The sequence below is a fragment of the Bos javanicus genome, chromosome 2, assembly GCF_032452875.1.
Source record: "Bos javanicus breed banteng chromosome 2, ARS-OSU_banteng_1.0, whole genome shotgun sequence".
Lineage (NCBI taxonomy): Eukaryota > Metazoa > Chordata > Mammalia > Artiodactyla > Bovidae > Bos > Bos javanicus.
The window spans coordinates 61,561,175-61,585,335 of NC_083869.1; the positions used below are offsets into that span (position 1 = coordinate 61,561,175).

Below are 24,161 nucleotides of genomic sequence, written 5' to 3' on the forward strand. Positions count from 1 at the left end.
ATTAATCAACAGCGTCAAATAATAGCTGATTTTCCCCGGTCAGCACCAATCAGAATAATTCTGCCAACATCCTTTCCCCCTGGTATTGTTTATACATCACTTTTGACTCTTTTTACAGGATTTTAACTGGTGGTTTAGTTTATGTCTTCCAATTGGATGGCTCCGGGAGTTGATGATGGACAGGGAGGCCTGGCGTGCTGCGGTTCATGGGGTCGCAGAGTCGGACCGATTGAGCGACTGAACTGAACTGAATTGGATGGCTCAAGCAGGTCTGAATCTTACTCATTTTCCTCTCTAAAGCCTTATGCCTCCTGCTCAATTAATATCAGGGAAACGATTTGAAGAAAATTTGAAAAACCACCCCCCAATCCCACCCCCGAACAAAGATCTTATCTTTTAACCTCCCCCAGCCAAATTTCGTTGCCCACGACCAACTGCGCAGGCGCAGAGGCAGACCACCCAGGTTTCCCAGGTCTTTGCATTTGGCGCGAAATCTCCGCTCCGTGGGCGGGGCTGAGAGAGAAACCGCGCTCATTGGACAAGTTTGGCGCGAATCCTGGGGCTCCTGAGCCACGATTGGCTCCGGCCTTCCAGCGAAGGGGCGGGACGGAGGCGGCGCGCGCAGAGCGGCAGCGTCGGAGGAGAAGCAACTATAGTGTGGCGCCAGCTGCCCTTCAGCCTTAGGCGGATATGGACCTCGCCGCCGCGGCGGAGCCGGGCGCCGGCAGCCAGCATTTGGAAGTCCGCGACGAGGTAGCCGAGAAGTGCCAGAAACTGTTCCTGGACTTCTTGGAGGAGTAAGTCGGCGGTTGGCCCTTAATCGCGGAACTTCCCCTCCCGGCTTCCGGAGTCTGGGGCCCCCTAGGGCCTCGCGCGAGTTTGGGTACTGAGGGGTCGCGCGCCTCGGAGAGCGGGCCGCGGGGAGGAGCCTGGGTCGGGCTGGGCTGGTCTCCAGGGTTGGTGAAGTTCATCTGGAGCCCTTCCTCGGGCTCCTGCCGTGTGCTGTGTCCTGGGCCGAACGCTTAGGCCCGTTGTTCAGTCCTCACAGCCCGAAAGGCTGGTGGTCGCGTAGCCCCCGTTTCCCTGTGGGGACGCCGAGCGGGTAGGAATGAGTAACTCGTCCAGTTAGGCCGCACGTCTGACTCGTGAAGGGAGGCCGAACTGGCGTGGGAATCCTGGCGGGGGGCTCATGGGGTCCACCGAGGGCCAGGAAGCCCTGGAGCCTGTGGAGGTGAATGTGCGGGAATGAGCCCGGTGCTTGACAGATGCTCAGGCTAGGGGCCGCCTGCGTTGCTTACGGCACTGAACGCACTCCCTCCATCTCTTCCTTCCTTCCCTTCCAACGCCCCAAATCCCTCTTTTCTTTTTTTTTTTTCTGTTGCTTTGTTTTTAGGCTCCAGGCATCTCAAACCCCCTCTCTCTGGCTTGCAGCCACTGCCACCAGTTACTTTTCTTAGATCGCGCAGAATATCGCTGCTCTCCCTGAGTCCAGGAAGAAGTGGAAGCACTTTGGAATGAGTTAGAGAAAAAATTTTTATAAGACCTCAGCTTTTTAATTTGATCATTTCTTGCGTTTGAAGTACTCTTCAATGACATCCTCGGCCTGAGACTCGGCAATAGTCCTAAAAAAATTATATACGATTTTACTAATATGTAGAAACTCTTAAGTTGTTAGCATTAGTTATACTGAAGCTTTAAATACTTCCATCATTAAAGTTTCTTGTGGCTATCTTTAGGGACCTTAATGACTTCAGTATCTTTTAAGCAATAACATGACAGGAAATTCTTTTTTTGTTGTTGTGGTAAAAACTCGTTTTAACCTTTTTTAAACATAGAGTTCACTGATGTTAAGTACATATGCCTTGTAATATAGCCATCACTAACATCCATCTCCAGAAGCTTTTCTTCTTTCCAAACTGAAACTCCACTCACTAAACAATAATTCACTATTCCCACCCCCCCACCCCAGCACCTGGCAACCACCATTCTATCTTCTGTCTGTGAATTGGACTACTCTAGGTACCTCAGATTTGGCCTTATACAATATTTGTCCTTTTGTGACCAGCTTACTTCACTTAGCATAGTTAAGTCTTTGAGGTTTATCCATGTTGTAGCATGTGCCAGAATTTTCCTTTTAAGGGTGAATGGTACTCATTATGTCTATTCTACATTTCGTTTGTTTATTCATCCATCCATGGACATGGGATGTTTCCACACTTTTACTGTTAATAGTTCTGCTGTCTTAATGAAATTCTGATATACTTAATACCATAGTTTATATTTCCCTACTTTTCATAATGTTTTTCTCTGCCTGATAACTATTCATCCTTCGAAGCCTAGCTAAAGATTCATACCTGTTTGTTAAACCCTATGAACCTTTCAGGCAGCTGCAATCCTTTCTTCCCCTATGTTCCCAGGCTGCCATTTTCCATTACCTCTGGTAGTGTATCTACTGCCAGCTATTTCATCTGAATGTGAATCCTATGCTAAATCCCACCTAGCCACCATACCACTTTACAAAGGTCCTCAACTATGTTTGATGTTAACAAATAATATAGTTACCTTCACTTCCTTGCAGTTTGCCTTGCAGCTAACTGCTGGGCACAATGATGATGAACAAGACAAATAATCCTTGTATTTGTTGAGAAAAAAATGTTATCTCCCTCTCAAAATACCAACTTTGATTTGTCATTTCTTATGAAATAAAGTCCAAATTCTTCACAGCTGCCCTTTCTAGTTTCATCTTCCACAGCCATTCTGTCATCATCCACAGTCCTCCCATACCTTTCCTGACTGTCACATACTTGGAAACATCTGTAGCCAGTCTATCTATCACTCATTTTTCTTTTCAGATTTTAAAAGTCTTTCCAGGCCAAATTCCACTGCCACCTGTTATATGCATAAAGCCTTTCTAGGTGTTCCTGTTAGGCAAAATTAGTTTATATTCACCTGTCACATTTCTTTCACCTTCTTTTTTTTTTTTTCTTTAAGATCTACCCTCTTAACAAAATTTTAACTGTACCCTGTATTGTTGTTCAGTAGATTCTGTTAGAACTTATCCATCTTGCGCCACTGAAGCTTTTTTTAACTTTAATAACTTTTATTTATGTTTTATTTTTAATATTGTGTTAGTTTCTGCTATACATCAACATGAATCAGCCATAAGTACACATATGTCCCCTTTCTCTTGAACCTCCCTCTCACCTCGCACCCCATCCCACCCCTCAAGGTTGTCACAGAGCACCAGGTTTGAGCTCCCTGCATCATACAGTAAATTCCCACTGTTACCTGTTTTACATATGGTAATAGATATATTTATATATATATATATTTCAGTGTTAACTCTTTCAGTTTGTCCCTCCCTCTCCTTCCCACACTGTGTCCACAAGTTGTTGTCTTTATGTCTCCATTGCTGCCCTGCCAATAGATTGATCAGTACCATCTTTCTAGATTCTCTATATATGAGTTAATAAACAATTTGTTTTTCTGATTGCTCTTTGTTTAATAGGCTGTAGGTTCATCCATCTCATTAGTATCGACTCAGATGCATTTCTTTTTATTGACTGAAACTATGCCTATAATACTTCCACATTTTCCTTTTCCTCCAACCAACATTCCACTCTTTGATTCTATGAATTTGACCTTTTTTTTTGGCTTCACCCCATGACTTGTGTGATGTTAATTTCTTGATCAGGAATTGAACCCCGGGCCCACAGCAGTGAAAGCACAGAGTCCCAACCACTGAACTGCCAGAAAATTCCCAAATTTGATTCTTTTAGATACCTCATATAAGTAGAATCATATAGTATTTGTCTTTGTGTAATTGGATATCCATTGGAAGGACTGATGCTGAAGCTGAAATTCTAGTACTTTGGCCAACTGTTGCGAACAACTGTCTCATTTGTAAGGACCCTGATGCTGGGAAAGATTGAAGGCAGGAGGAGAAGGGGACCCGACAGAGGATGAGATGGTTGGATGGCCTCAACAACTCAATGGACATGAGTTTGAGTAAACTCCGGGAGTTGGTGATGGACAGGGATGCCTGGCATGCTGCAGTCCATGGGGTCACAAAGAGTCAGACACGACTGAGCGACTGGACTGAACTGAATTGGTTTATTTCACATAGCACCATGTCCTCAAGATTCATCCACATTAGGACATTGCAGAATATCCTGTTTTAAGATTGAGTAAACATACAGAGAGTAACATGGAAACTTACATTACCATGTGTAAAATAGATAGCCAATGGGAATTTGCTGTATGACTCAGGGACCTCATACTGGGGCTTTGTAACAACCTAGAGGGGCAGGATGGATAGGGAGATAAGAGGGAGGAGACACATGTATACCTATGGCTGATTTCAAGTAGATGTTTAGCAGAAACCAACAAAATTCTGTAAAGCAATTATCCTTCAATTAAAAAATAAAATTTAAAAAAAAGATAGAATAAACATTTTGTTTATTCATTTGTCTTAGACATTTAGATGTCTTATCCCTCTAAATGTCTCCTATGAGAGTGTCAACCCTAGGAGAAGAGCAATGCTGTTATTTCCAACTTATGGTACCTCTGGCATAGTGCTTTCCAGAGAGATGTTCATAATGTATTAAACAGAACATGCTGAATTTGAAGGAGGAATTTAGTTTTCCTCAAAACTATCTGCATGGTTATATTAAAAGAATAAAAAGTAAATATGTTTGTATGATACTTGTTAGGAAAAAACACCCCAGCTTTACTTTGTGTGTATGTACATTTTCATTTCCCTGAAAGTCTTGAGCCCTAAAGCACCTCGTTTCCGTGTATTTATTGATTTTCTTGTTCTTAAATCAACAATTAATGTCAGTTTTCCCTTTAGAAATTAAATCTTTTGATTTTAGCCTGAGTTTTTTTTATTTAATATTTTCTAATCAACAAATGCTAACTGTTCTTTTATTGTTGTTATGTACAATTAAGATTAGGAAATGTTAGATCAAGAAATTCAGATTTGGGACTTCCCTGGTGGTCCATTGGTTAAGAATCCACCTTGCAATGCAAGGGATGTGGGTGTGATCCCTAGTTAGGGAACTAAGATCCCACATACCATGGAACTAAGCCTGCGAGCCTCAACTGCTGAGCCAGCTGGCACACCACAACTAGAGAGTTTGCGCTGCAATGAAGGTCCCCAACAACACAGTGAAGATCCCACATGCCACAACTAAGACTCGATGCAGCTAAATCAGTAAATACTGGCGGGGGGAGATTCAGATTTAAATCTGAAGACATAGTTTTTCTATGTTCCCAACTTTGTACAAAGATTTCATAGGCATTCTCTCATTTAATCTTCACAGTTAACCTTACAGGATGATGTTCTAATCTTTTTCATTATTATATTCAAAAAGAAGAGGGATAGGTTTAGAGAAGACAGGTAACTAGCCTTAAGGTATACAACTACTAAAATGGGCCTCTCTAGCCCTAAAGCTGATGATATTTAACCAGTATACCGAATTATCAGGCATTCAGATTCTTCTTTTTACTGCCTAATTTCAGTTTAATCTGATTTGTATGTATCTGCAGGTTCCAGAACAGCGATGGAGAAATTAAGTACTTGCAGTTAGCTGAGGAGTTAATTCGTCCTGAGAGAAACACATTGGTTGTGAGTTTTGTGGACCTGGAGCAATTTAACCAGCAACTTTCTACCACCATTCAAGAGGAGTTCTATAGGTATGGTATATTAATCTTTAAGTAGACATGGAACCTGGGAAGCCAGCTCTTGTTGGAATGGAAGTGTTAATTTGTGAGGATAAAGGGAGGGCAGGTGTCACAAAGCCCTTTTTTACAACCAGTGGTTATTTTAGTGCTGCTCTGAACTAATTTAGGCCTTTGTAGGGTTGAGTATTTTTCACATGCAGATATTGAAAATCTCTGCTTTCTATTGATAGTTTTTCCAAGTGTTAAGAGAATTGCTTACTTTGTGTCAGGCATTCGGTGCTATTGCTCTGTCATTCATTTAATCCATTCCCCGTCCCATATTAAATAAAATCCCTTGAAACATTTTAAAAGCTGAATGATATTTGGGGGCAGGAGTTAGACATTAGGCTTTTAATTTGCTTTTGATTGCTATGTAAAGCAGGAAACCTTTCTACACGAAATTCTGTCTGCATTTGGATTAAATAAATGTGACAATCTGTATAAATAAAATCAGGTTAAAATAAACACTGTGGACAGTTATGAAGGAGAAATGAAGACTCAGGAATAAGGAGTCACAGTCTTCTTTTTTCACCTGGTGGACTGGGAGATGGATTTGTCTCAGTGTTTCTAGTCATATCTGACTATCAAGAATGGCTAGAAGGATAAGCAGCAGAGTTTATTGTGAAAGTATGTAGTAGGAAAAGTTGTCCTGACAAGTGAGAGGGAGGTAGAAAATTGGGCTGATGGTAGAAACACCTATGTCCATAGCGCATGCACAGACTGCCGCACAGTTCTGTCTCCTTAGAGTAGCTGATTTTCAGAGGACTTACAGATCCTACTGCTTAAACCAAGCTACTGCAGCTGTTTAAAACTTAAATCAAGGGGACATGCACACACCCACCTAACCAGCCAGGTGAAACATTTCTGCCAACTTGCTCTCACATCAGTACACAGATTCCTTCCCTACCCTTATCCATTTCCTGTCAATCAAGAATTAAACCTGGAAGAATATACTAGGCCTTGACACCAAATGGGAGGCTGCTTTGCTATTAAGAGGTATTATACTGCCCAGGTTCAGGAAGAGTAATCTTGGACAGAGGAGTGGTCTGTGGTGTGCATGCTAAATGATTATTAAAAAATAATAGATATCAAGGAGTAGCACTTTATATTTGGTGTTTGTGTTGTCTTAGATGTATTTGTGGTGTAATGGAAGAGGATTGAAGAGGTTCCTAGACCAGATGATAGAAGGATCCTGCATAGTTAGATTCTAAAGCTTGGTTGTAATCAGGTGAAATTCCTTAGTTTCAGCTATTGGGAAGCATGAAAGGGAAAAGAGGGCTTAGTAAGCCTCTTAAAGTTGTAAGTTGGTTTTCTTTTTGTTTGCTTTTCAGAGTTTACCCTTACCTATGTCGAGCCTTGAAAACCTTTGTCAAAGACCGTAAAGAGATCCCTCTTGCCAAGGATTTTTATGTTGCATTTCAAGACCTACCTACCAGACACAAGTAAGAAACTCTTTGAAAGGAAAAAGAATTCATTAAATAGTATAGCTATCACTTGTCAGAAAGCTCAGAAGGTTGTAGTCTTACATCTGTAAAGAGTTACACCCAGTTATCCAGAACATTTAATTGTGGAAAATTTATATTTCCAGGGAAATGAAAGGGAAGTAAGTTAGGTGAAGTCATTTCTAGGGATTATAATACTTTAGCACACCTTTTAAAGGATGTTTAGATGAAAGCTTAGTTTAGAGAGAAAATATGAACATTGAGAGCAGTCACAAAAATTAATGAATTGTCAAGAGCTTAAATAGCATAACTTTTAAACTGTTTTCCTCTTTAGCAATTATTTAAAGAATAAATTTATTGGAGGAAATTAAAGTGCTATTTTGAAAACTTTATTAAAATTACCTATAAAGTTACCAAGTTGTTTAATATAAAATGAGTTTCTGAAATAAAGTGTTTTCTAAACCTTCAAGTTCAAACAAACAAGTTTTCCCCCATGACAACTGTACTATGAAAATACTTATTTAGAAATGTAGTTCAGCAGAAAATATTTCTGTGTGTGTGCTCAGTCACACAGTCGTGTCCAACTCTTTGTGATGCCATGGACTATGGCCCACGAGGCTCCTCTGTCCGTGAGCTTTTTCCCAGCAAAAATACTGGAGCGGTTTGCCATTTCCTCCTCCAAAGGATCTTCCCAGTCCAGGGATCAAACACACATCTCCTGCATTGATTGCATACAGTCTTTACCACTGCGCCATCTGGGAAGCCCCTGTTTTATAATTGTAATTGCAGTTCTTTCATGTCCTTTACTTAGGTGGGTTTTTTTTTTTTTTTTTTTTTCCATTTATGTATTTGGTTGTGGATGCATGTACATTATACTTCAGGAATGGGCATGTTGACTAAATCACTCTTTCAGGAGAGTCTAAAGAATACCTTGTCTCTTATTGTTTTAAGCATAAATTATCTTTGAATATCCTCTCGTTAAAAGTGAAAATTTTTAGTTTGGAAATGAACATTTACTAATGCAGTATCTTTCTTTAAACAGAATTCGAGAGCTCACCTCATCCAGAATTGGTTTGCTTACTCGGATCAGTGGGCAGGTGGTACGGACTCACCCGGTTCACCCAGAGCTTGTGAGCGGAACTTTCCTGTGCCTGGACTGTCAGACAGTGATCAAGGATGTGGAACAGCAGTTCAAATACACACAGCCAAACATCTGTCGAAATCCAGTTTGTGCCAACAGACGGAGATTCCTGCTGGATACGAATAAATCAAGATTTGTTGATTTTCAAAAGGTATTCTGTTTAGATCAGATTCAGCCTATGCTAATAATTCACTTCTAGGCACTTGTAATTATTATTATAAGCTTAACTTAGGCAATGTTGTAATTGCCTAAAGATCTGTGACTTACATAAAAACTGACTACAAGTTTAAGCTAAAAATTTGTCATGCAAATTTCAATTATCAGTATATAAATGTGTTTTAACTTTTAATAACTTGGATTGGAAGCTCCTTCAGACAAATAAAACATATTTGTCAAAGAATAAACACTAACTTATTATTAGTTATCACTGTAAGTTAGAGTTATGGAAACTGAAGAAGTAGAGACTTGGTATAAGATTGGGAGGTGGTGGTTAAGAAGGAGGAAGGCATAAGTAAAAGTACAGGTGAAAATGGACATGCTTGTTAACAGCTATGGGGATTATCATGATTAAAGTAGAGGAGCCAAATTGGAGATCGTCTGAGAGATGATTTGATGCGTGGCATGGAAATGCTTGGATCCTCAAATTGAGAAGTTTGGACCTGTTTTGAAAAGCAAGAGGAATACGTTTTCAGAAGATGTGTATTTTTCTTCGTTTCAGGAAGATTAATGGGACAACAGTGGTAGTATTTAACAAAGAGACTAACAGGCAGTTGTAGTTACCTGGGCAAGAGATAGATGGTAGCAGTTAAGAATGAAGGGGCTAGGTCTTTTTAGGACTGAGTAACTCTGGAATATGCAAGGAGGAAAGAAAAGTTGCAGCAGCTCAAGCACTAGGAAAATGAGAACCAGACTAAAATAAATAATATTAAATTCAACTTTTAGTCTTTACTTAGTTTTCTTGTATTATTTTGATACTTGGTTAGTAAGAAGCCTGTACTCTACCCACAATTTTGGGTAAGAGATGCTTTGTATCTGATAACTTGATATAAAAACCAAATACCAAAATATGAATTTAGGTTGGCGGGATGGGGAAACAGCTGTAATAAAGGACATTCTTAACAATTCAGAAAATACGAAAGTAGACTGGATAATAGAAGACATGGAATTAAATACTTAAACCCTTGATGTGATTGATGGCATTGTGGTTACATAGGAGATTGTCTTTATTCTTAGGAAATGAGTGCTTTAATATTTAGGGGTAAAATATCTTGATTTTTGCAACTTCTTTCAAATAATACAGTAAAAATATGTGTATCTTAAGTAATGTTAACAGTTGCATTGAGGTGGAGGGTATAATAGATGTGAAAATTTTCATAAAATTATGCTGACAATTTAGAGGAGGATGGGACCCAAAACACATAATTAAAGTAAATTTCAACAAAGAGAACAAAATATGTGTTGTTTAATGAGGGTAAAAGTGAAGTTGCAGTTTTCAAGTAGACGTAATCTCTTACTAAATTGAAAAGAGTTTTTTAAGATGAATGTTGGCACATGTCAAAAGTCTGCCAACTGGTAAGATAATTTAGGATATATCAATGTTTGTGCATTTAATTTAGATCACATGGCACTTGAAAGAGATCTCTTCTCATCCTTGGCCATTTATTTGTCTCTGTCATAGGTTCGTATTCAAGAGACTCAAGCTGAGCTTCCTCGAGGGAGTATCCCCCGCAGTTTAGAAGTAATCTTGAGGGCTGAAGCTGTGGAGTCAGCTCAAGCTGGTGACAAATGTGACTTTACAGGGACGCTGATTGTTGTGCCTGACGTGTCTAAGCTTAGCACACCAGGTCAGTAATCTGTGGCTCAAGTTTAACAAATTCTCAGTTATTGCAGAACATCTAGCTTCTTGCCTCTTGCTTGTCTTATTTTTGGCTACCAATCAGAGTGAGCAAGGAATTGTAATGATAACAAAGACTAACTGATTTTGCTATAGAAGGTACTGTTCTGAAAATTTCAAAGCCTAAATGAAATTTTAGATTTTTTGGTTTTATTTATTTGAGAAGTTTTGATTATCAGTACCTTCAGTATTTAGCTATGAAACAACCTGTCATTCAATGTTTCAGGAGCACGTGCAGAAACTGATTCCCGAGTCAGTGGTGTTGATGGATATGAGACAGAAGGTGTTCGAGGTCTCCGGGCCCTTGGTGTTAGAGACCTTTCATACAGGCTGGTCTTTCTTGCCTGCTGTGTTGCACCAACCAACCCAAGGGTGAGTGAGTGTCTTAGTAGAATGGCAAAGCTTAAGAAAGACATTACCTGAGGCTGCTGTAAATTCAGTGTTAAAGACAAGGGCTTGGGTTGAGATTTGCTCTTGAGTTCTAAAACCAGATTTTTTCATGCCTTGTTTTCCTGACCTTAAGGAAAAGTCTTACTTATTTTTGTGTGTTAAAGTTCAGTGCTTTAAGCGTATTGGTGCTATTATTATTAATGGTGGTTTTTCTGGAGGTGGGGGTGGTCTTGTTTGTTTTTTAATTGTTACATTTCCTCTGTCACACTCCTTGAGAAAGTACAAATAGAAAAATTTCGTAATCTGGGAAATAGCTTATAAATTACTCTTTCTGAGAGTGATTGACCCCCTGGTATTATAGTGGTTGAGAACTTAATTTTGTTTGCAGGGTGGGAAAGCAATGAGAAAAAGTTTGGAAAATAGTCCAGTGTTGGGAAATGAGTGCACATAATAATTCTATTCATTCTCATCTTCATAACAACGATTACCATTTTATTATGGCTCATCTCTTGAGCATCTGGATTCATTTAGATAGCAATGCAAAACAATGGTGGTAGCTTTTTTTGTTATTTATAAATCACTGGACAGATGACAAGCTCTTTGGTATTTTGGCTAACTTAGGCCTTTCTGGTTAGAAGGTTTTTTTTTTAAAAAAAAAACCTTTACAGGCAACAGATTTTGACCTCCCAGGATGTATTTTGTTTGTGCTGATGTTTCTTCTCTTTCACATTATTTTGACTATTTGTATATTTCAAAAATCTACTATTTTTTTCCTTTCTCCTCCCCCTCAGTTTGGAGGAAAAGAGCTCCGAGATGAGGAACAGACAGCTGAGAGCATTAAGAACCAAATGACTGTGAAGGAGTGGGAGAAAGTGTTTGAAATGAGTCAAGATAAAAATCTGTACCACAATCTTTGTACAAGCCTGTTCCCTACTATACATGGTAAGAAGTCTATGTGTGAAATAAGCTTGAAGTCAAAGTAATGTTTGTAAAACAGCAACATGTGACTTCTTAAAATACACAAATCAGATGTTAAAAGGTTTTTAGTGGGTTTAGATGGAGTTCTTAAAAGTCATTTATAAAAGGACAGATATTACATGATACTTAAAATAGGTAAATTCATAGAGAGAGAAAGTAGAAAAAGGTTACCTGCTGAGGAGAGAAATAGGGAATTGTTTAATGAATAGAATTTGTGTTTGGGGTTATGAAAAGTCCTAGAAGTGAATGGGTGATGGTTGTAAAAGATAGTGAATGTACTTAAACCCCTTCTGAACCCCTTAAAAATGGTTGCAGTGGTTAATTTTATGTTGTGTGTATTTTGCCAGTTTTCTTTTGAAAAAAGAAGAAATCATTTAGTCTTTTTCTGGCTTTAGGACAGAACTGCACTTAAATATATTCTTAATGCCAGATTAACATCCTGATCTCTTTTTTCTTGTTAGTTTTCACAATGGGAAGAGATTTCGTATTTTTTTTGGTTATATGTACTGTGCCTAAGCCTGGCATGCTGCAGTTCATGGGGTCACAGAGTTAGATACGGCTTAGCGACTGAACAACAACTGTGCCTATACTTTGTGGTTTCTGCTTTCACACTTTCTTAGCTCTTGGTTACTAGCTGTTCACTGTCATTAAATCCCTTGTCCATTGAAGGATAGGACTAACTTTTCAGATCTCATGCTTTATTTTTGTTTTTTTTCCATCCCTCTATATTCAGTTGACGGAGAAGGCAATGGCAACCCACTCCAGTACTCTTGCCTGGAAAATCCCATGGACAGAGGAGCCTGGTAGGCTGCAGTCCATGGGGTCGCTAAGAGTCAGATATGACTGAGCGACTTCACTTTCACTTTTCACTTGCCTGCATTGGAGAAGGAAATGGCAACCCACTCCAGTGTTCTTGCTGGGAGAATCCCAGGGACGGGGGAGCTTGGTGGGCTGCCATCTCTGGGGTCGCACAGAGTCGGACACGACTGAAGCGACTTAGCCGCAGCAGCAGCAGCAGCATATTCAGTTGAAGTAATGGCAAGAGTTCATAAGATTATGGTTATTTGTCTTAGGTATGTATTTTTAATCATTGAAAATGAGCCTTTTTTTCTGCTTAAATATTTGGTCAGTGTAATTGAACTGAAATCCTTAATATTAATAATCCTTTGTGGGTTTTAGAGTATCCTCCCTTAGAATGAGTAGGTATCAAATTTTTATACTGTTCCATTCCCCCACCATAAATTAATCTATTGCTACGTAACAAATTATCCCAAATTTAATGGTTTAAAACAACAAGCATTATTTCATACAGTCTGTAGGTCAGGAATTTGAGGGAAACTTAGCTGTGTGGTCTTGGTCAGTCTTTGTAGATTTTGCAGCCAAGATGTCACCTAGGGCTGTAGTCATCTGAAGGCTTGACTTGAGCTGGAGGATCCACTTACAAGGATCCACTCACTCTTATCTGTCAGTGCTTGTTGTTAGCTGGAAGCCTCAATTCCTTACCATATGAATTTCTTCACTGGACTGTTTCAGTGTCCTCATAGCACAACAGCTGGCTTCCTTCAGAGCATGCAGTCCAGAAGAGCAGAGCAAGGAGGAAGCAAAATGCTTCTCAAGACCTAGTGCTAGAAGTTATACACTTTCTCTTCCACCATATGCTATTTGTGGGAACCAAGTTACTAAGCCCAGTCACACTTTAGGAGAGGAGAATTAAGCTCCATCTAGAAATGAGGATTATCAAATAATTTGTGGGCTATTTTAAACTACCACACCTCCAACTCATTTGTTTCATACAGGTTATAAGTCAGAGAAATTTTGTTTTTGGAATGGATTTTAAATTTTCTGCTTCTAAGAAGTCCTTTCTGTACATGTGCCAGCATTTCATTGATGGCATTCACAGAAAGTCATAATAATTAAGACAGAAGAATGTTTCTTCCAATACCACATTTCTAAAATTTGGTGTTGTCTTTTTTTTTTTTTTTTTTAATTGTTCATTTCCTTCTTGTATTTAAAAACAGTTTTTAGAAGCAGCTGTAGACCACATTCAGCATCTTGCCTAATCTATATCAGTTTAATTAGCTTGTATTTATAGGGTCACTATTCCTGATACAAAAGAGGTAAGTCATGGATCATTTCCTGAAACTCTTGATAGAACCGTATAACCTGCAGTTGGAAAGAACTAGCAAATATGGTAGGCTGTAGTGGACATAGTTTATTTATGGGGAGAGATATTTGAGGACTGTGACATAGGGAAAGACTTTATGTAGGAAGCAGGACTTATATACAAGGAAAAACTCTTAGAATGGTGAGCATCAGCATCTGCTTCAGGTGAAGGTATTAGTACAGTGATAGGTGACTTTACATTCATAGGACGAGAACCAAGATCAAAATGAGAAACCAGAAAGATATTTTTACTTTGGTCTTAACTTTGCTTCAGCTACCTCTGCACTTTTGGTTGGTAAACATGCCTTTGTAGTGTCCTGTGAAATTGTTTAAACTCATGTTGAAAAATACCTTGGGTTTTTATTTCAGGTAATGATGAAGTAAAACGGGGTGTCTTGCTGATGCTCTTTGGTGGTGTCCCAAAGACAACAGGGGAAGGGACCTCTCTTCGAGGGGATATAAATGTTTGCATTGTTGGTGACCCAAGTACAGCAAAGAGCCAGTTTCTCAAGTAAGTGCCTGCGATAGTACAACAAAGAAAACAATACGCATAGTTGCAGGCTTTCAAAAACTCTCTTGGGTTAAAGTCCACCTTAATTTGTTGAGGAGAATGTAACAACATTTTACAGATTTTGGAATACGTAAAAATTGTAATTACAATCCCACATAGAATTCTTTTAATCTTTGTATAAAACTCTTTGAATGTATGAATATATATATATATTTCCATGGTTATAAGTCACAGCATGCATATTTTTAATTTTAATTAATACTTTAAATTCTTTTCAATGTTTCTCTATTTTCACAATTGTTTTTTGTTGGCATATTATAGCTTAAAAGATAATTCCCCTACCCTGATATTAGACAACTTAACAGAGTAACTTATTTTAATGATCAAATACAGTGAACATCATAATGTGTATAAGTTTTTATTTTATTAATTTCCTTTGGGTAAATTCCTAGGCATAGGATTGCTGAGATTAAGAATACAAATGTCTTCACAGTTCTTATACAGGACACAGTTTCCAAAAACAGTGTGATAAAAATGAGGCATTTTGTGCTGAACTTACCAATATGAATTTAGCAGTTTCTGCTTATTTTTAAAAGGTATAAGTACTTGCTTACTTTCAAACTTTTAAGAAACTTAGAGGTCAAGATAATGGCAACACAAGCACCTCTTGTGTTCTTGGTGCTGTGTGAGTCTGTGTATGTGTCTGTGTATTATGTCATACCCTACCAACATTCAGACAGGCATATAATACTGTCTTTTTTTTCAGGGAGGCAAACAAAACTCTGAGTTCTCAGTAAATTGTCTAATTCCTTAGAGCTGACAGGTGGCTCTAAGCCATGAATTCAGCTTTTGATTGCAAAGCATGTGCTCTTCATACTGTATCAAGCTGCCTTTCCTTTATTTGGAAAATTTTTAACATGGCAGTGTTCTAGAACATAAAATTTTTCGCTGAAGTTTTATAATTAAATATTATTTCCTTCAAGTATATCATGGACTGAGTTCTAGGTTTGAAGATAATAGTCCTATATTAAATGAACTCTCTTTATTTTTCTTCGTTTCTGTTGCTCCCGCCTCCCATCTCCCCATTGCCACCACAAAAGATGTACTACAGTGTTGCCTCTGAGCAGTATTGTGTTGTACCTGATTATATTTGCTTTTTAACGATATTAAGTCTTTTGATCCATGAACATGGGTTATCTTTCCATTTATTTAGGTCGTCTTTAATTTCAGTAATGCTTTGTAGTTTTCAGTGTATGTGCCTGTGCTTCTTTTATTAAGTTTATTCCTAAGTATTTTATTCTTTATGATGCTAGTATAAATAGAACTGTTTTCTTAGATTCATTTTCAGGTTGTCACAAGTGTGTAGAAATACAACTATTAAACTTTTATTTTGCAACATGCACAAACTGATTTATTCTGTTTTTGTGGACTTACTAGTTGTGTTTTAGTGGATCTAACTTGTCTGCAAGATCATGTCAAATGCAAATAGTGATAGTTCTTTTTTCTTTCAAATCTGAGTGCCTTTTTCTCTTTCTTGCCTAATTGCCCTGGCTGAATCTTTCAGTGTAATGTTGAATAGAAGTGGCAGGAATAGACCCCTAAGTCTTATTCCTGTTCTTAGGGGAAAAGCATTCAGTCTTTTACTAGTAAGTATGATGTTAGCTGTGGGTTTTCATAAATGCCCTTTAGCAGGTTGAGGGAAAGCCTCTTGTAATTACTTGAGTTTTTATCATGAAAGGGTATTAGATTTTTTCACATTTTTTTAACATCTATTATAATGCTTCTTATCTTTTTTAATATGGCATATTATTGTTTCTTAGTTGTTAAGACAACCTTCCCTTTTTTGGAATAAATTTCACATCTATTCTGTTTTTGTTGTTGTTGTTGTTTGTTTTTTGTTTGTTTTCATTTTTTAAGTGCAAGGTCTTCTAATAGATTACTGGTGCCAAACTATTAATTGATGTTTTTGTCGTGTATGAATTTCATCTTCCTTGACAGGAATGGATTTAGTCTATTCAGAAGACCAAAGGAGAAAAGACTTTCTATTTGATCTATGGCATTTATCTTAACTGCATTTTCTTAATGCTTTTTCCAAATGTTCTCTTAAATTCTTACTTGATGTAAACTGTATCAAGCTGATAATCCTGAAAAGGATGCTTTATAATCATATATTAATGAATATGATAACCTTGAACAGGCACGTAGAGGAATTCAGTCCCAGAGCTGTCTACACCAGTGGCAAAGCGTCCAGTGCTGCTGGTTTAACCGCTGCTGTTGTGAGAGATGAAGAGTCTCATGAGTTTGTCATTGAGGCTGGAGCCTTGATGCTGGCTGATAATGTAAGAACATTTTACCTGATTAGATAGAAAGAAATCAGAATATCACCTACCCTATCAATAAAGACCTATAAGTTCCTATTAAGGTGTTCTTTTTCAAGAAAAAATAAAATACTTTTAGTAAATAATTTATGGTTTTATTAATCTAGAAATTGAGATTATCATCATTAGTCAACACTTTCTGAACTTCTGTAGAATATATTGCCTGCCCTGAGCTTGTTGTTTGCTATGACTACTAGTACGTCTCAGCACTTTTTCCTTTCTAGACTGTGATACATCTATGAGTATATCTATTGCATTTTGCATGTATTTGTCATAGATCAGTTAGATCTGTGAATGCATGTAAATTGTAGCTGTAGATACAAACATGTTCCAATTTCATCCTTCACTTTGAGCCTAAAATCAACACTGAAGTGATCCAGAATGTTTTGACCCTGAGATTTACACAACATTTTGATGTTGAGTAGAACTGCAATAAGTAACTGCCTGTTTTTAGTTTTGCCCTTAAAGGGCAAACTAGAGTTTAAAGTGAGTTGAAAGTTGTATGGTTCCCTTGGGGATCGTGTACTGCCTTACTCTAATAGAGGGAATTGGGATTGCTTACTTACCTTAGTTGTTTAAAGTCATTATGGTAGCAAACTTTGAGTTTCCTTGCCATTTGACATCTGAAAGGAAGTTTCTTATGCCAGGCTTATTTGATTACAGGGTGTATGTTGTATTGATGAATTTGATAAGATGGATGTGCGGGATCAAGTTGCTATTCATGAAGCTATGGAACAGCAAACCATCTCTATCACCAAAGCAGGAGTGAAGGTATGTGTGTCCACTTCTGTTCCACTGCATCATGCCTTAGCCTTGTAGACTAGTGTAGCTCTGGAGATGATCACTTGAATAAAATTCATTACTTCAACATGAAATGCTGTTTATTGAAATGGAAAACACAGCCCTGAGGCTTATTAATCCAAATTACAGGTGTTGGGGGCATAGCTCAGGGGTAGAGCACTTGACTATAAATTACAGGTGCTGTTAAAGGTACTGTGAAAATTAATTTATGAAACAAAGTAGAGGAAGTACTGGTGAAATTTTTAGCTCTTTCAAAATTTCCTCAAAGCTTCTCTGTAGTCTTCACTAAAGTGTGCTTCCAATTGTAACAGAAATAAAGTTGACAAATCATTTAAATGGAAATAATAAGTACAATATTATAATTAGCATTAGAGAGAAATAAAACTTTAAAAATAAAAGTAATACATTCAAATAGTTAAGAAAAATGTAATAGGTAAATATAAACTAAAAAGAGAAATCTCCTCCTCCCAGCACCAGCAGATACTCAGAAGTATCTGCTGAGTTTATGTCCCTTTTAGGAATATTTTATCATAAATAAGCATAATGCACATAAAGTTTTATTTTTTGCTCATTTAACTTTATAGTTTTATTTTGGTAATCTTTCTATACCAGTATGTATTAGATCCACTATGGTTTTTTATTACTCCATGATTTTCACTTGTATATACCCCAGTTTGACTCATAGGTAGGCTCTTATAAAAAGAATGATGTTTAGGTCATTTCCAGCCTTCTGTATTACAAACAACATTGTAAGCATTGTACGCCTCTTCCTATATCTAGCTGCAAGATCAATTCTTAGTAAGAAATTCCTGGCTTAAAGGGCATACACATCATACCAGCACCATCGTATGGGGATACCTGTTGCTATATCAGACTTTGATTTCGATGATTCAGTAGATGAAAGATGATATCTTATTATTTTGGTTTTCATTAATTATGAATGATGTTGAGGTTTGTCATATGCCATTCCAGTTGTCTTTAAACCTGTCATGATTTTTTTCCTTTTGTGGTCAGGCTACTCTGAATGCCAGGACATCCATTTTGGCAGCAGCAAACCCCATCAGTGGACACTATGACAGATCAAAATCATTGAAACAGAATATAAATTTGTCAGCTCCTATCATGTCGCGATTTGATCTCTTCTTTATACTTGTGGATGAATGTAATGAGGTAACTACATGAGCCGTTCCTCTGAGCTTCCTTTATTATTTCCAGTTTGAGTAATTGATCGAGACAAGCCTGGAAGATGTACTCGTGAAGAATTGGTGCATGCGTTGGCACTGACCTTTCATATCTCTGAATGGCACAGGATTAGATAGGTTTATTAAGCAACTTGGAATCACTTTAATTGATGGTTCTGTTTAATTGTATTAAGGAATATCAAGTTTGTTGTTTTTGTTGTTGCTTTTTAATTCTAAAAAAAAAAACCACAGTTCTCAACCATACCCTTTAATATTTTTATTAGACTTTTGTTTGTTTTTTCATTAAGGTTGAAAAGAATTCGGATACCAAACAACTTTCCTTTTTTTCCACAAATTATGAGTCATTTGTCTCCCTATATCTTCCTGTCAAATTATCGTATGTGTCACATTTTTTTCTAATTATGTAGCAGTTTTAAGACTGAATGTAAAATTGTGGATTTACTTACATTCTGACATATTAGTATTAGAGTTGAAAGAAAGTGAAAGTCACTCGGTCGTGTCCAGCTCTTTGTGACCCATGGACTGTATATATAGACTATACAGTCCATGGAATTCTCTAGGCCAGAATACTGGAGTGAGTAGCTTTTCCCTTCTCCAGGGGATCTTCCCAACCCGGAAATTGAACTCAGGTCTCCTGCATTGCAGGCGAATTCTTTATCAGCTGAGCCACAAGGGAAGCCAAGTATTAGAGTTACTTAGACTTAAATATTTAACAATGTTGCATATCTCAGATGTATGCAGAACTGCAGAATGACCTTAGAAGGCAATATTGTACTGTACTTGTAATTACTGAGCATGGAGAGTCTACATTACTTTAGGCAGAATAAATAACTCTTGCTTAAAGTAAAGTTTTAAATTTATCTAAATAAAATTTGCCTTCCATTAATGTGAATGTTAGAGAGTTTTCATGTTCTATCTTTGGGTTTGGTTCTTTTCCTTCACAAATCTATATAAAATGTTTAACCCAGTCCCCACCCCCCATCGTTGGGCATTGACTGATTTTCATATATTTATGTCTCTACATAATTTATTTACTTTTAACTTTTTAATTAGAAATAATTTCAAACTTACAGAAAAGTTGCAGGAAATACAATAATGAATATAGTACCCATATACCCTTTATTCAGTTCACATAGGTTTTTGCCCTATTTGCTTTACCATTTGCTCTGTGTATCTCTACATTTTTTCTATACCATTTGAGAGTAAATTACATATTTTTAGTATGATTTTATTCAATGTTAGTAACAGTTTTATGATGATTATCCTCATATATTCATAAGTGGCAGCATGATATCATGGCTAGGAGGACATATTCTGAAGCTAGACTCTTCAAATCCTTGCTCAGTTACTAACTGTGATGTTGGACAAGTTACTTAATTTTTTCAGGCCTCAATTTACTTATCTGTAAAATGGGGTAATGTTATCTACCTAATAAGGTTTTTGTGAGGAACAACACTTAAGGCAATAGAGCCTGGCGTTTACTGAGGGCACTACAACTCTTTATTTCTGTCAGATTAGGTAAGTCAGTTAATTTCTTCAGGAATAGTCTTAATTAGAGTAAGGCACAGCTATACACTGAAGCATTTGATTTTGGATGAAACTGGTATTAAACTTTGCTCAGAAACTTGAACCCATTAATATATCTTATGGTGGCATATTAAAGCTTGAGGTTATCATGCTACAAATAATTTCTTAATGCCTGGGATAGTCTGGAGTGGATGTTATTATAACTGATCAAAGTGATTTTCTTGTTTGGAATTAGGTTACAGATTATGCTATTGCCAGGCGAATAGTAGACTTGCATTCAAGAATTGAGGATTCCATTGATCGTGTGTATTCCCTTGATGAGATCAGGAGGTATCTTCTTTTTGCAAGACAGTTTAAACCCAAGGTAACCTGCCCTTTTGTACTGTATTCAGGCATGATGAGTATGTGGCATTTAAACAGATGCATTACTTGGAAATTAACTGAACCTGATTTGAGGATTTTTTATGGCTGGTTGATTGGCTTGATCTGGGGGTTTGCTTGGGCTTTTTTGGGAGGGTGGGATAACAGTTTATTTCTTTAGCAAAAACGTCTTGAGAAAAAGTGTTTTAAAAGTCTGAAAAATTCCATTTCTTCTACTAATTAGGTGCTAATAAAAAGGTTTTTATGAGTGAAGAGTTTTGAATAACCAAACAAACTAGATTTTATTTCAATCATTATTCCTAAGAATCTTAAAATTGTGTATGCTTAAATCAGTAGTCTACAGATGCTCTTGAATCTTTCTCTGAGGAAAAACTTGGATTCCTCTAGTTCATTGTAATGAACATAAATAACTACCTTTACAGTAATAGATGTAGATCTTTGGATTAAACCTGCACTGGATTCAGGGTGCTCACTTGGACGTTTATTTTTGTTTGTTTGTTATTATTTTTTTAATTTATTTATTTCAATTGGAGGCTAATTACTACAATATTGTAGTGGTTTTTGCCATACATTGACATGAATCAGCCATGAGTATACATGTGAGCCTCATCCTGAACCCCTCTCCCACCTACATTAAAAAAAAAATCCATAATGCATATGTTGTTTGGCATTTTCCTAAAATAGAATATAGAAAAAATTTTCATTTGATTCTTGTTGAAATGTCTACACTATTTCTGGCTTGACTTTTGGGAATTATGCTTAGATTTTAATCATCTATCACCTTCACTTGATAATCCATAATATCAGAATTGAGTCTCATTGTCCCAAGGAAAGGGTAGAATATCACTTTTGTTTGTAGAAGCATTTGTTCTCCATGACTAACCTGGTTGCTCTATAACTTTGGCTTGCTTCCTTAATACTTAGTTCCTTGCTCTGAAAAACTGAGTATCCTTTAGTTACTTTGTTGTTATTATTGAACAAATGATAAGGTTTACTGAAATAGCTGATATGTATATCCCAAGTGGATACCTGAAATCACAGATAGTACCAAACCCTATAAATACTATGGTTTTTCCTATAAGTTATTAGCGCAGTAAGAGAATATCTAAATGGCTGGCATCACTACTTCTGCACTTGGGAAGCATTAGTGAGTAAAAAGGGCTACTTGAACATAAACACTGTTGCCATAACAGTTGATCTGACAACTGAGTTTGCTACTAACTGACTAATAAGCAAGTGCCATATACACTGTGGATACTCTGAATAAAGGGATGATTCACATCTTGGGTGAGACATTGGATAGCTACTAAGATTTCATGACACTACTCAGAACAGCACAAAATTTAAAACTTATTGTTTCTGTCTGAAATTTTCTATTTAGTATTTTTAGACTACAGTTGACCATAGGTAACTGAAACAATAGAATGTGGAGAAGCCACAGAGTGGCTTGAAATACTATTGAAATACTTACATATTGAAATACTAACTCTACTGTCTTCCTATTCGTAAAATTAGTGCATGGAATTCATAGTCCTCCTTCGTGTTAGTTTCTTTTGAAAGGTATTTCAGGACTAATTTCTTGTCATTGATTTCAAAGTCTTGACCCTCTCAGTTCCCCCAGAGTATCTCCATCTGGGAACCTTTTAACCTTCATGTTTAATGCAGCTTCCATTAAGTAGAAATGCTCTGACTTCATCATTGTTCTGAAACAGATTTCTAAAGAGTCAGAGGACTTCATTGTGGAACAGTATAAACGCCTCCGCCAGAGGGATGGTTCTGGGGTAACCAAGTCTTCATGGAGGATTACAGTGCGACAGCTTGAGAGCATGATCCGTCTCTCTGAAGCGATGGCTCGGATGCACTGCTGTGATGAGGTATCAAAATCACTTTAACATAATGGGAAAGAGAAATTGATATTTGGCTTTAAGTGTGTTTTTATTTTTGGTATAGAACATACTAGCATTCACTGCAGATTTATTTTTATATAACTGTTGAGTTCTCATAGAATACATGACTCCTGACCCTGGGGGCTTTCCCTTAAAGAAGGTTGCTGTCAAGCATTTATTGAATGTAGTAGTTAGATTAATGAGATAATCATGACATAGATTATAGAGTACAAACAGAGGTGAGTTCAAGATTAGTGCCATTCGTTCAATAAAAATTTAAACCTTACAATGTTTAATCCTTACCATTTAACCTTAACAGTGTGCTAGGCTTCTGGGCATCAGATACAAATGTGATAATGTTGCCCCCAGTCACCTAAGAAGGGAATTTACCTCCTTAGTTTCGTATAATGTGTGGATATTAAATTGTTCTTTGAGCCCTGGGTTTTACAGGTACATGTCAGAGGATATTCACACCCTTATCTCTGCTTCATGAAAACCAGCCCTGCTTTATATAACTTTATATTTTTAAACAGTGTAAGATTTGTTTGAGGAAAGAGTTTGGCTATTTTTCTTAAAATAGTATGATTGAGGTATAATTCACAGAAGAGACTGTACAGCTCTGACTTTTTACATACACCCTTGTGGCCACCCAGCTCAGAATATAGATTTATAACATCTTAGGGAGTTCACTTATACCCTTTCCCAGAAGTGAGCACTGTGGTAACTTCATTCACATTTTTGTCCCATAGATTTCATTTCTCAGGTGTGTTTGTTTAATTTTCAGATTCTCTGCTATAGCGCTTTACTGTTTACAAAATTCTTTGATACTGTCTTGTTCTTTGAGTCTTCAGACATTTAATGGACATCTTTATAGGTTAAGAGATGAATAAAAGAGCCCCTGTTTTCCATTGCTGATAATTTGGTGGGAGAAGACATATGTTTAATTAAATATGTGAAATATGAGAGAGGCTATTATGGTAGAGTGTCATCAGCAGAGAGTATAGAGATCAATAAATTCTTTCCTAAGTAAGGTGGAGGGTTTGGGGAGATGCCAACATTTGAACTGGATCACTGAAGGGCATATGGAATTTTGATATGCATTTTTAGAGTGAAAGGAGGAAAGTTTAGCAAGAATGTAGTGGAATCTGCAGAGAAAGAATAGGTCATGGTGGAGGGGAATTCTTAAAAACTATGGTAACATTTGTACCATTTTTTTTTCCCATTGTGATGTTTCCTAAAATGAGTGTCGTAGAACTGATGAGTCTTGGAGAATTTGTTAGATTTTTCTTCCCTTTTTTTTTTTTTTTTTTAAATTTTTTTTTGGTTTTTTAGTAGGTAGAAAATTCACATGATATGAAAATAAATATGGATATATACACAAATATATTTCCTGAGTAAAATTGAGTGTTTTGCATATATTTAAAAGCCATCTGTACTTCCTTTTATTTTATGATCCTATTCTTTGTTTATTTTTACTTACTTTATTATACAGGCCTCCCCTAGTCTAAGATTATAAAAGAATTCTCTCAGGATTTCCTCAAGCACTTAGATGGTTTCATTGTTTGTATTTAAATTATTCGAACATTTGGTATGTATTCTGCTGTAGGATGTAAGCTATGAATCAGTTGATTCTTTTTGAGCTAGTTTCCTAGTTCCAACACCACTTGCTGAACAATCTATCTTTTCCACACTGGTTTGGTATGCTTTTATTTTATATTAAATTCTTGTGCCTGTTAAAGTCTC

At 37.1% G+C, this 24,161-nt stretch overlaps 1 protein-coding gene across 1 annotated transcript in view; it reads left to right on the forward strand.

Annotated features, from left to right (window-relative positions):
- Positions 1-601: 601 nt before the first annotated feature.
- MCM6 (minichromosome maintenance complex component 6) overlaps positions 602-24,161 on the forward strand; it is a 34,942-nt gene continuing 11,382 nt past the window's right edge. Inside the window, exons 1-13 of the mRNA XM_061439094.1 lie at positions 602-797; positions 5,551-5,697; positions 7,056-7,166; positions 8,209-8,458; positions 9,986-10,151; positions 10,428-10,573; positions 11,383-11,533; positions 14,102-14,243; positions 16,441-16,582; positions 17,285-17,392; positions 18,437-18,592; positions 20,387-20,515; positions 22,245-22,406. Coding sequence (XP_061295078.1) covers positions 691-797; positions 5,551-5,697; positions 7,056-7,166; positions 8,209-8,458; positions 9,986-10,151; positions 10,428-10,573; positions 11,383-11,533; positions 14,102-14,243; positions 16,441-16,582; positions 17,285-17,392; positions 18,437-18,592; positions 20,387-20,515; positions 22,245-22,406 — 1,917 coding nt within the window. The 5' untranslated portion in view covers positions 602-690. The remainder of the gene's footprint in view (positions 798-5,550; positions 5,698-7,055; positions 7,167-8,208; positions 8,459-9,985; positions 10,152-10,427; positions 10,574-11,382; positions 11,534-14,101; positions 14,244-16,440; positions 16,583-17,284; positions 17,393-18,436; positions 18,593-20,386; positions 20,516-22,244; positions 22,407-24,161) is intronic.